Source organism: Notothenia coriiceps, unplaced genomic scaffold (assembly GCF_000735185.1).
Source record: "Notothenia coriiceps isolate Sejong01 unplaced genomic scaffold, NC01 NC01_scaffold00004791, whole genome shotgun sequence".
In the NCBI taxonomy this organism is placed as follows: Eukaryota; Metazoa; Chordata; class Actinopteri; order Perciformes; family Nototheniidae; genus Notothenia; species Notothenia coriiceps.
The window spans coordinates 339,607-353,059 of NW_011337492.1; the positions used below are offsets into that span (position 1 = coordinate 339,607).

Consider the following 13,453-nt stretch of genomic DNA (forward strand, 5'->3'; position numbering starts at 1 on the left):
TGTTGCAGTTTATTCGATTGACATCAGCTGACAGGAAGTAGTCATGGAGCAGTTGCCTAGCAATGCAATTATGTTGAAATGGTGTATAGGATATTAACAGTGCTGGTAGGCGAGCCATGTCACAAACCTTTGCATGTTTATCCTGAAGCTGAATGGCGAGTATTGGAGGCAGCAGGCTGGCTTAATTGATTCATTACAATCATTAAGCCATTAGAAAGTCACCTCACCTGGTGTGAGGGGTGGAATTCAATGGCTGATTAAAATTAATCACTGTCAAAAAGCTGCAAGAAGCCGAGTCCCAGGAGAACACGCGCCGCTGGAGAGGAGATAAATTGAATTTTATTCACGCTCAAGTCAACAAAGCTGCAACTGCTTCAGTAAACAAACAAACATGGCTGGCTATTCTTTCTTAATTTCAAGGACTTTTATTATTCAAAAATACAGCACAAAAAATACACACAGAAAAAAAGAAAGAAAAAGGTTTCCACACGGTGTGCAAACGTCAAAGGAGATCTTCATACAATATTAGTACTCGGATTTCAAAGCTACAGTTTATATTGTTAGTAGTTAATGTGAGCACATAGGGGACAGCAACAGGACCATCGCCCTAACAACTCGGTACAGTTTGTCAGCAGGTGAAAGCCTAACTACATTTTAGAGGGGCCCGTCCTGACAACAAACTCCTTCATGTACAATTCACTTGCTATCACACACATTAGTGTAGAAGAGAAACTGACAGACGTAGTGTCTTTGTCTGGGCAGGCCCGGGTCTCACTTTCCTTGGTCTTAGAAAATAGGTGTGACAACAAATCTACCGGGAAGTACCAGTGCCAAGATGTTTCTACAACTGTCAGCTCCCCTTAGATCCCAGAATATACACTAAAAAACGTAGAGGTCACTCACTCACACTCATACTAAGGAGCATTCATACTGTACTGTCAAGACCCACACTGACCCTTCTCTCGTTTCAGATAGATAGATTTGCCAAGCACAGCACGGCAGAGTATCACATATACGTACATACAAACATCATTTTTATATCATTCAACTGTGTTATGATTAGATAGGGTAACTCCAACAGGATATTTATATATATAATGTTTGTCGTTTAAAAGCACGTAAAATTTACTTAAAGTTATAAAACTAAACATAACATGAAGTTCTGTTAGGAATATAAAATCAAAGCTTTACGCTATGTGGGATTTGTGAACAGTAGGTGGATTGTGGAAAACCCTAAACTTGACCCAAACAGAAACAATCAATAGGCTCATTGTGTGCTGAATATTATATTGTTTTAGTGACTGTGGGCTATGACGGTCACTCGGAGGAAGCTTCTGCACATAACACAGCGCATATAGGCGACGTGCTATGGCTCAACTCAACTGGGGCAACAAGGCACAATAGGAGTTATCTGAACCCAGCTGTTAGGGCTGTGCAGAGCGGAACTGAGGGAGGTGTGTAAGGCTGCAATAAAGAATAAAACAAGGCATTCAAACACAGATTGCCCCATCCAAGTACCCATACTGGGTTTTTTAAGTTGAGAAGTTAGGCTTCCAAAATATGTAAGCAAACGATGGAAGAATGGGCATGGTTTGAGATAAGAATAACTGCGAGCTATGGCAACTTGCGCTGACTGACGGACTGAACGAACATTACGATTATCCAGCGCTGAACTGCACAATGAACTCAAACCAAAGTGGTTGTAAAGTGAATTCAGTAATATCCAGCATTCTTAAGGCTTTTCTCATTTGTTCCTCTTTGCGGGCACTTTCTTCATGTCGGCAGGCTTCACTTCCTTCATTATAAAGTCCAATTAATGCTACAGAAGCCGTGAAAGGTTCCACATTGACCACAGAGAGAAGGTTAATCCCGATATCGGTTCCTTGTAATGCAACTGCAAATGAGAATTGCATATGCTGGACATCTGGGGGAGGGGGGGCTGATCATGCAGATAATGAATTAAGACTTGATGCTTGTGCGTGTGCGTGTGTGTGTGTGGAGGGATACATGTTGCGGTGGTGGCAGGGGTTAGGGCCTATTGACAGTCAAACACAATCAAAGCAGATTGTTCGGTGAAGCCTGTCCAGCTGCCCCTCTTATTCCCCTCCTCTACACTACCTCCTCTAAGATCTCAGGAGGAGGGATGGCGCTCTCTTATTGTTTCTTAAGCTTCGTCAAGGGGCAATAATCCACCCAATCACAAGATGCGGTGGTACCTACCCCTCACCCCCATCAGCTAATCCTGTGTGCCCCTCCCCACCACACTGGACAATTCAAAACAGCATACTGTTTAACAGAAAATGGCTGTCCTAAATACACTTATTTTTCCTTCAAAAAGTTCATCCTTCAATTTCTCTAAAAGGTCAACAATCCTGTTTACCAATGGAATTAAAAATGTCAAAAACTAAAAGATTGCCTGACAAAATGATATTACTGTTATGGAGTTATTAAAAAGACGATAAATGAACAATACATTTCCCAAACTCCCATTCAGAAACATACACTTATATTCACACACAGCTGCAGTTATATACATACGTGCATGCATACAGCTGTACAATTAGGGGCCTCAATCTGATTTCAACACTAAGTATCTCTACAGCAAGGGCCATCTATATTTAATTAAAAAAACATGCATTCACTTATGTACAATATAATTTGTATATTGACCGTTTTGCTTAAAATCCACACTAATTCATGTTTCAGTGAGAAAGTCCAGGAAGTAAAATTCCTTTCATTTTTTTACATATTTCTATTTGATAAAAAGTTAATGTGCTCTGTTGTGATTCCAGTAAATCTCAATTTTCTCTCTTCAGCACCACAGCAGAGCCAGGTCTTCATAAGAAGATAAACTCCCGTTTGTAATCAATGTTGAGCTTAAGTCAGGCGAGTCAGTCCACCCCAGCTCTTGCTCCGTCTTCATTGGCTATGTCCCACTCCCTCCTCCGTCCCCATCCCCTCGCATGGCCCCCCCTGGAGAAGTGGAAATGCTAGACGATAGAGCCGTCCCTGTTCTGGGCAGGGATCATGACGGGGATGCCCCCCATGCGGCTGAGGTTGGGGCCTGCCATCCTGGTAGCAGTGGGTGGGGGCAGAGGGACCGAGCTGGGAGGCCTCTCGTACTCATCTGATGGGATCTTGTCGTACTGGGGCTTCAGGGCGTACTCGTGCAGGTTGGAGGGTGACATGGAGCCCAGGGAGGAGCGCTGGCTGCCCACGGTGAAGCTGCGCGCCGTTGAAGCACGACTCTTAGGAGGCGGCACGTCCTCTCTGAAAGGAAACAAGACAGCAGTACATTTAGACAACAATGTTTTTCTTTTCTTTTTGAATGACATTACTTTTCATTGTCAGAATACTTGCACTGAAACGACTTAATAACCAGCAGTGCAAAAAGCAGTTTAGTGCAAGGTAATGTTGTATTTTTAATGAATGGATTATGTTTGCTTATACAGTATATTTCTAAATGTGTACTTAAATCTGCATGACATGGTAAATACAGCATGTGCAAAAAACTACATTTCCATTGCATTCCTGTTATTCCTCATGGAGCCCTAGCCATTTAGAGAACATTAATGTGAGAAATGATTCTCTCAGGTGCTATAAACCAAAGGAACTTTGATGATGCACAGGAATAAAAGGGGGGGGGGGGATTTCTTTAACGATTTGCCCAACGGAGGGGAAAACAATGAATACTAAAGAAGTCTGCATGAGTCATTTCAAGAGCGAAACATAATTTGACTCGATAAAGGAGGGACAAATAATTGGAGTTGGCCTATGATCGGCTGGGGCAGTGTGCACTGACTGTAGAGACAGAGTTGAACATCCCAGCACAGCGATGCCCTGCTCTCCCTCTGCCACCACATTAACAACTAATAAGCAGCAATAATCCAGTTAAATGCTCAATCAAACTGAGCCTGAGGGACTGGAGCTTGTTTAGTCCATAGCTTCGTGTGGTGGTGTGTCTGTGTGTATGAGACAGGACTAGTGGTCTAATCCTCTTTGTCCTACAGCGCCAGTGTCACATTGTGGTCTCAGACAGATTCAGTCCGTAGCAGAGTGATAGTAAGCCCGGGGGTTGAGCTGAGCTCACGGGCTGGATGGACAGTTGGATGGTGAGGGGGGGTTAGGGTAGGTGGCTCTGGAGGGTTGGCGGGGGGCAGCCAGCAGCAGACATTACACAGGATCCACAGAGCAAACAAAGCTTTCAAACTGATTACCACAGCTGTTTATTTGAGGAGGGGTACAAAAAAAAGGAAAACGCTGATAGAGAAAAACCATTTTCATGGCTGTTGGAGACGTGTTGTTGCATTAGTGCAAGGGCGAGTGTGCGTGTGCGTGTGTTCAAGTTGACTGCAGGTCGTACTACATGAAGAGCTGACAGTAATAATCACCAGTAACTTTGGCTGCACTATAGTGGAAATTCAAATTGAAAATATAGTGGATTTTCTCCAATGCAATATATTTATGGATCATAAAAATGTTCTCCTAAATGTTTTTCTTTATTAACCTAGTGCCATTTGAATGCAATATAAAGAGACTTGATCTATTAACAAGTGTGTGCTATAAAAGCTGAAACGATATATTGCGTATATTACCAATGGCCTTTTTTGGGCTTGCATTTGATCCAGTATTAAACAACCAAACCCACCTTTCTTGTATAACAAAGTCTACACAGTGTTACAAAATGTACTTCCATCAAAATGGAGCTTCAGGTATCTGTGCGGGGTGTCGTTGATGTTTTAGTGAATGTACCTTATCTCATTGCAGATCTCCTTCTCGTACTTCTTCCTGTGACGGGCACGGCAGCAGCAGAAGAGGATGATGGCGATGATGATGAGGAACAGGAGGACAGCAATAATGGCCCCTGCGATGATGCCTGCAGTGTTGGGGGCTGGATGACAAGGAAGGAAAGGGTTTATGTTTGCTTAATGTCACTAGGGTAGCAATGACTTGAAATATGGGTCTGCCTCCTACAAAATAACAAAAATACAGTATACTGCTAATTATCTCCTAAGACAAAGTGCTTCTTTGATCATGTGTTCAGGTGGTTTTAGCATTGAGCAACTACTGTATATGCTTAGCCTAATGAGGGAACAGCAGTAGGATTTTACTGAAGTGACTGTTTGTGGGGGAGTAAATATGGAACACAGTTGAGCTTAGACTGTACACTTGCTAGCACTGATACATGTACCACTGGTACAGTCACAGGAAGAGAGAGGTGTACATTCCTAGCCATATTAGTGGGATGGCTTCATGGTAATAACATGGCAGTCTGTTGACACTTTCAACCAGACTTAAATATCGCAACTAGGGCTACATTGATTAGTCAATTGATTTATAAAACATTTGACGGTTCCCAAATTTTAATTCTGAGAATTTGTAGTTTTTTTCAAATAATTATATTAAATGTAACATTTGTGTTTAATAATAAAATGTTTTAGGTTTTTGACTTTTGGATAAATCAAGACTCTTGATACAATACTTCTGTACGGCTCAGCTGTAGTTTGTGTTTTCAGGCAGTAAATACTAGCATGCTTAAATCGGTAAACATTATACCTGCTAAAGCATGCTGATGATACATTTAGCTCAAAGTACTTTTTGACTGCAGCAAACGCATTATCCAGCTGACCATCAGACAGCAGAGCAACAGGTTTAAATGTGAAAGTCCATCAAGGTGAAGTTAGTTGGGCACTCACGAGGTGTCACGTTGAGGTACAGTGTGCATTCCTCAGAGCCAACACGGTTGCTGGCAATGCAGCGGTAGGAGCCAGATGCGCCGGCAGATGCGTTCCTCACGTTAACGGTGCCTCCCACTGAATCTGTGGTGAGGGCAAAGAACCCATCAAAGAATATATATATATACAGTGTTACAAAGAAAGAGGATCTGTGTGCGGAAACTGATTTTCCACTTGTTTGGTAGAGCTTACCCAACACGGCGGAGCTGGGCAGCAGCTTGCCGCCGCTGGTCTTTTCCCAGCTGTATTGCAGGGGGTTGGTGCCCTCGTTGGATTTGCACCTCAGCACTATGTCTTTACCTTCCTGTGTGGGGCCTTCGGCGTAGCACCTGGGCTTGGATGGCTTCACTGTGGAGAGAAAAGGAATGGGGAAAATGATTGAGAGATGTGAAGAATAATAATAATAACAACCAGGTGGCAGCATTATAAACAGCCCTCCTGAGTACAACCGTGTTTTTTTCAATCTTTCATGTTGTGGGCAAGTTGTGCATGTGTATTGTGTATTCCGAAAGTTCATTTCCTCCCTAGCTCGAAGTAGCAATCATTATCGTAATTAGAGCCGTAATCAGAGTAATTGATACAGCTGCTGTCATTACAGGAGCTGTCACTCAGGATAATCATGAGGGAACAAGGGAGACGTGTGTCATTGGACACACAAACACACGTGCACGTAGCCTTCAGGGTTTAGGATGGAGGCAAAGCTTTCTGTCTTGAAGCCAAACGTGTGCAAACACTCCTTGGCCAGTCAGAGCGCTGGCAGGAGATGAGATGGGGGATTCAAAAACAAACAGCGCTTCAAATTAAAAGCAGGCCGACTCCAATGAAACCCAGACACACAGTCAGCCAGCCGAGAAAGGGGGAGGGGGAGAAAAAGAGAAAGGGACTATGAGAGGTAATGTTTCTCCAAGTCTGTGTTGTGTGTTCGCTGACAGAAGGCTGACATCTTGGTGTGGTAATGGTGGGTCGTGTAACAACAGAACCCTGATGTGGGGCTCTCCACATCTAAACCAGGTGTCATGTGGGTGGGAAGCTTAGCAGGTATAAACTTGAGGATTAACAGTAGACTGCCAGCACTCAGCGCTCCTGCTAATCTAATAAACACACAGGGGGTCAGGGCGGAGGGGGCAAAACAGAGAGCTGGGGAGAGCAAGAATTAAGCGAGCATTGACGGACAGATGGCGGAGTGATGGGGCCAAGGCTATGCAGCTCCTAACTCACGGGCCTGCTTTTGCTGCCGCTGTGTTGCACCTCACACACACACATTCACACGGTAAATGTCAAGAGAGCTATGACATTTTGAATGCATCTTTTAAAAGGTGAAAGTCAACTCGACTCAACACGTCCGAGGGCTGTAACACACAGCTTCTCTTATTAGGACTGCTGTCCGATGAGCAGATTTATTTTTGTAAAAGATGAGGTCAAAGAAGAAGGTGATGAAGGCTGGAGGAGCACAGAGAGATAAAGGGCAGCGCGATACAGCTAACCTGGCTCTGTTATACGAACAATGAATTCAGATTTATGAGTTGCACAAGGCTATCTTGTGGAGGAGATAAGTAGAAAGGGATTGCTAGATTGTGGCATTCCTCGCAGTCAAGAGGAGGCACACAACTGACAACTGCTAGTTGAATGGTAAAGTGAAGTATAAGCGACTAGTGGGTACTAAAGCCAGGCAGAATGAATTAAAGAGATTGGCTTTTGAGCTTTACAGCGAGATACTGAATGTGAGGAGGAATGCCTGAACATCAAGCATGCAGAGCACTATGATTGGCTGCCGAATGCATGGGGGGTTAGGGTCGAGCAATATATTGATTATAATCGCTGTATTGCGGCATGTTGTATGTGGGTTTTACTACATGAACATCAAGTATAAATATATCACGTCATTTAAACCGTTGGAATTGCACTTGCTTTTTTTTTTTTTGCTTCTCTGGCTGCTCTTTCAAGCTCAACAGGATAAGAGCCTGAACAGAGCGAAGTGAAGTGCCAAGCCAATTTTTGATTTCATATTGAGGTCAGAAACGGTAATGGAAGTTGCAAACTCCAGTTAGAATAAAATGGTTATACGTATGATACACATATATGATAATTGAAGGGTAATTATTGGTTATATTATATACACTGGTTTGCTTGCATATACTTGGCAGCACGAAAATACTAAAAATGATGAGAAAAGTGGCTTCGGGTTAACAAGCAATCAAAAGGACTCAAGTTTCACAATGTTTTTGTTTTTTTAAATAATGCCTGAAACGTTATTTCCCAGAAGAGTTCAATAATCAATCTTATCATTAGAACATTACCAAAGACCATTCTGTGCACCCCTGCAGAGTGTTCAGATTCGTTTTCTAGAAACGCATTAAACATTTAGATATAAAACGCTTTGGTTATTTTAAAGAAAAATAGAAAAAATATTAAGATGCATATGGTTAATAGCTTTACATCTACAAAATAGAAAGAAATATTTATAAGCCATATTACCCGACCTAATGTGAGGTCTAGTCAGTATCAGTTGGAAGGAGTTGAGAGTTGCTGACGTGCAGTGCTGGACTGCAGGTGGGTATTCTCCTCACGTTAACTTCAATGTCCCGGGGCAACCAGGGGAGAATACACAACAAGGGCTACCCACTGCGCTATACCTGGTCACCAAGTGCACTGCAGGTGTCAGCATGTGTGCATACAGCCGTATTTGTGACAAGCCACAGCAACAAGCAGTGTATAAAGTGAGGTGTGTTTATGTTTGTGCACACATGTGCATGTGTGTGTGTGTCTCGGGACCATCCACCTTGTGACAAGATCGACCTGAAGGTAAAATGCAGGGCAGGCAAGATGTCCTTCCCTCTCCTTGTCAATGTGTCTCTGCTAAACCCACCCCTGCCCCTCGGGTCAATAGCTAGAAGGCTGTCAGCTTGTGTAGCCTCGAGCTATCTCTCTCTCTCTCTCTCTCTCTCATGCACACACACACATGCACGCTATGGCTGTTAGCATCAGCATTACAACTATAATGAAAGTGGGATATGCATTTAAGTCCCTTAGCTGATGCTCTTGGATATGATCAACAAATTATTTAAAGCACAAACTACTAAGATAACAAATTCAAGAAACTACAAACATTTTTGACTGGAGGAACTGCAAGCAAAGAAATAAACAAAAACTACCACAGAAACTTAAAACATTTGTGAAATGCCACAAATATCACATATATAGCATATAACTGCTTGAGTATGATATTACATTGCAACTGAACAATGATACTTGCAGTCTAGTTTCTTTTTGGATGGGATTTTAAAATGAGCAGCTTGCTAACCTCTCTCAGTGGCGAGGAATGCGGAACTGTTGTAGGGAGGAGAAGCCGTCACAGCACATTTCCGAGCATTTGTTTGAATCAGCGATGACTTAAGCAGCAATAATTCTTTACAACTTGCTTCTGGTTGGATCCATTTTTAAAATTTGAAATAACCTCCCCAAAGGCTTATCAGTGCTTCCTGTGTCAGCTACGGTCACAGTTAAATGTCAGATTATCTGTGGTCATTCATCTCTGCTATTAGAGAAGTGCTTAGTGGAACCACAACACAACTCGTCTTTCTGGTTGAGCTAGTTGGTGCAGTGCCTTTTTTGTGCACATGATAACATGTCAACAATATCAGCAGCCATTCTCTGAAGCCCGGCCTATCTTTGGAAAGGAGAAACTATTCTGATAACAGTGCTGCGATAACAGCACAATATGCAGCTTATCCCACAACAGAGACTGGTGCAGCGCATGTGGGTTGTTTTTCCCATATGCAAATAGCAGCCTGGTTTCAGGAGGCGATTCACTTTCGACATCATTTAGTCAGTTGACCGACCAGCAAGGCCACTGTGTGTGAGCGTGTGTGCCTAAGGAGTGAATCATCCGACTTATACAACTGGGATGTGTCACCCGTCTCACCCTGTGCAAGAAAAAGACAGCCGACTGCATAGATTCCATTTCTGAGGTTTGTTCCCATTTTTTAAAAGACGGGATTACTTACACTTTGAAAATGATTTTTGATGTTCAAGATTATTTGTTTAATTACCTTTTCCTGTACTGTTACCATTTCCAAATGAACAATAATGTAAAAATCCCTGAAAACATTAATTGTTTTCGGGCTTAATATCATAGAATAAATCTTATATTAAAATCTTATATTTGCAAGCTAACAACAATAATTGAATTTAATTCAATTGAAATGGGAGCTTTTGTTATATAAAAAAGCAAAACACTAACTGCAATAATGGAGACTAAGACTTAATAGAAATACAGGAATAAATTATAAATCCTGTCCGTAACATATAGTGAAAAGATGAATACGGATTATCATGTTACACATAATTACAGAGCATCTAGGATAAATATAGAACTGTATCACAAAGGGGGCGATGCTCTACAGCCTACAGGAAGGTCATGCACATTTTAGAAGGGATTACATCAAAACAGCCAAGGAGGGCAAAGGCCGTGTGATTTGGTGCTTTTCCTCTGTGTAGAGAGAAAGAGTTCACCCTGTGAGAAACAAAGACTGGCAGCCTAACACCAGAGTGTGCGGAGAGGTTGCTTCCACTCACCCATGACGATCAGCAGCATCCTCCGGCTGCGGATACCCGGAGCCTTCTTCACCTTACACTGGTAGGTTCCCGAGTCCACCGACTTTAACCCTGTCAGGTTGATTGAGGCATCGCCGTTCTTAGGGTCGGCAGAGTTGAAGTGGACTCGACCCTTCATCTGGGCAAAGTAGTCGTCGTAGGACCGGTCACCGGCGTACAGGATCACCTGGAAAGAAAGAGAGTGCAGGAAAAGACTGAAAATCTTAGCATACTTAAGAGTGATGTACTGCTGTGCCTGTGCATGAAAACACATTCTAGTCAAATATAAAAACAAAGGCCTTGGAGAACCTTCCTGAAAGTTAAGGACTTGCTCACTGAACCAGTCAAAATGTATTTAAGAGAGAAAGCCCCTTCCCTTTATCTTCAGCAATATGTGCTGCTCTGCTCTTTCTGTGCCAACAAGAATGAAGGTGGAACAAACAAAGTAACCGCTTTGGAGCCAAATCAACACCTGCTGTGTCAACAAAGAGCAGTAGCCCCTAATTCTGTAGCCCCCCACCCCCAATCTGGGTATTAAGATCGGCAAGGAAATGCCTACAAATAAAGGCCAGGTGGAGACAAAGAGAATTTTCCTAGCTGGGGTGATGGAGGAGGGGGAAACTAAAAACACAAGGAAAAGAACAAGGAGGGTAAAAGAAAAGCAAACGACAATGAAAAGAGATCTCATTCTCTTTCATAGACACTGGCATATTCTTCCACATTTCCATGGAGACAGTCATCAACAGGCTTTTCTGTGCCACGATCAATGCCAGGCATACGCACAGCAGCAATACCCCTGGGTGGAGAGGAGCAGAGAGGAAAAACTAAACATGGCAGGAGGAGAGGAAGAATAATGAACCCATCAGAGGAGGCAGAACATTTAAAAGGAAGCACGAGAGGAGCAAAAGAAAAAAGGAAAACAGACTCAGGGATTTTCTTGTGTGATTACAGCAGGTTGCCTCTCTGCAACATTTCCAACTTGAAGCCTAGTTCCTGTAGCTCGAAGGCAAGAGTGCTCACAATGGCCGCCATGTTCATCTTGTCCATATTAGCCATGTAAACAGGTAATGTAGTTAAAATTCCACCTGGCTCTCCGGGGAGGGAAACGTATCCTTCTAGCTTCACGGGGGATCAGAACATCGGCGGTAATAACAGCAATATGAGACCACGGAGAAGAGGAAATTAAATCGCCCCAAGCTCAGCCAGACAAGAAGTCTCACTTGAGCTCCACCACTTCACAGGCACGCAGATGGGAGTGCTTACACACATGCACACCTCTAGCTAAAAAAATCTGAACTGCACAATAACCTTGAGAATCATGATCCAATGAAAAAAAAATCCCATAAAGAGCCCGGGGAATGAAAATGAAAAGGGCAAATGACTAGACAAGCTGGCGGGGGCTGGGGAGGACAGAAGAGCACCACTGTGTGCGGTGCCTTTCATAACAGGTAGGACATTCAATGATACCATCACCACCTGGCCATTCTCAGCGGATGGATCATGCTGCAGAGGTAACAGGCTTAGTTTCATCAGACACATGTACCAATGAGGTCATTGTCATGTGATGCTCGCGCAGGAAAGAGGTGCAGATCATTTGAGAGCAAAGCAGAGAGCTGCGTTACATGTGTACTCTAAACAACCTGCAAAGCTCCGGGAGTGCAGCCTCGTGTCTCTGTGTTCCCACTGAGGCTTTTAACTGGGATGACTCGAAGTGATGCTGCCACATGCTTTCACATGAACAGCTCTGCTCCAAACTGCTTCACAAGTTATGACAGAATTACTACCTGAACATTTGTCACATGTCCTTCAGCATTAGGGCGCTCGAGATCGGCATTCACAATCATCACTGATATACACACAAACAATACAATCTTCACCAAACTGTGTCATGGCTTTACATCCAAATCCTCCGATACTTTGTAAACATGCACAAATTCCTGTCGCAATAAGTTCAGTAAAAACAGAAGGCTCTGCTGATCTGCCCAAGGACAAAGGAGACAGTTTGTGTGATGGAGGATAAAGCTATGTGTTTCCAATGTTTTCCACCGAGCAAATTCCTCTCCTATTCAAACCATTCAGATTTAGTTTTCATAATTGTTTCCCTCATTGTGGTTGTGGCGAGCACTCAGGGTACACCCTCCTTTCAGTTAATCTGTAGCCAAGCACTGGGAGCCAAATGCAAATGACTGTTACTGTAGGCATGCCTGGCATCTCTCATTTAAGCCCAACAAAGCAACACATTAACTACGCATCACCACCCGGACCCTGATGACATGTGGGATACGTTAGATGAAGGAGATTGAATGCTGTGGCATTACTTCTCATTGCATCAATGCAACACCACCCAACCAACCTGCAAAACCAGGCCTCAAGTTCCCAGTTATATGAGCATCTACTGATCCTGTTAAGTAGCTTTGCACTTTAAAGTTTGATCCGATAGTTGATGTTCCTTTAAGAGCAGCCTGAATCCCAAGCCATGTGAGCAGAGGTTCACCATGGTCTCTGAACATCTGGGAGCCTCCGGCTATAAAGTGTACACTTCATTCTCATCTCCTTGACTGACCTAGTAGCACAGGTCCTTGCAGATCTTCATAATCCTATTTAACATTGTCACATATATTAAAGCAGACCCTTGGAACTAATGTTCCGCTAATTACAAAGAGTTTAAAGTGTGCATGACATCATATTTAGCGTGTGTGAATATAGCGAGGAAAATCTGACAGGTCAAGGAGAACTAATGGGTTCAGAGAGAGATGTCTGGACTGCTTACATTCCTGCAAAGGTTTGGCAATAGTGATTGGAGTGCAGAGAAGAATGCAGCAGAATGGCACGTAATGAAGAAAATAAACTGTGGAACCAGATGCAGTTAGGTAACATTTGATATATTTCTCCAGCTGCATTCACGTTAGGGGGATGGCGCGCAAAAGGGGACCCAGCCTCACTTCAGGACATTTACACCACCAGGGTCACCAGGAGCACACAACATCATCAGGGACAGTACACACCCCCAGCACAGACTCTTTACTCTCCTGCCATCAGGCAGGCGCTACAGGAATCTGAAATCCAGGACCACGAGACTGACAAACAGTTTCTACCCACAGGCCATCAGGCTGATGAACATGCTA

General features: G+C 43.3%; 1 protein-coding gene across 1 annotated transcript in view; it reads right to left on the minus strand.

Moving 5' to 3' along the window:
• Positions 1–537: 537 nt before the first annotated feature.
• Positions 538–13,453, minus strand: part of cxadr (CXADR Ig-like cell adhesion molecule) — a 39,824-nt gene continuing 26,908 nt past the window's right edge. Inside the window, exons 3-7 of the mRNA XM_010767782.1 lie at positions 10,311–10,515; positions 5,928–6,083; positions 5,697–5,819; positions 4,753–4,891; positions 538–3,270 (exon numbers count right to left, since the gene is read on the minus strand). Coding sequence (XP_010766084.1) covers positions 2,991–3,270; positions 4,753–4,891; positions 5,697–5,819; positions 5,928–6,083; positions 10,311–10,515 — 903 coding nt within the window. The 3' untranslated portion in view covers positions 538–2,990. The remainder of the gene's footprint in view (positions 3,271–4,752; positions 4,892–5,696; positions 5,820–5,927; positions 6,084–10,310; positions 10,516–13,453) is intronic.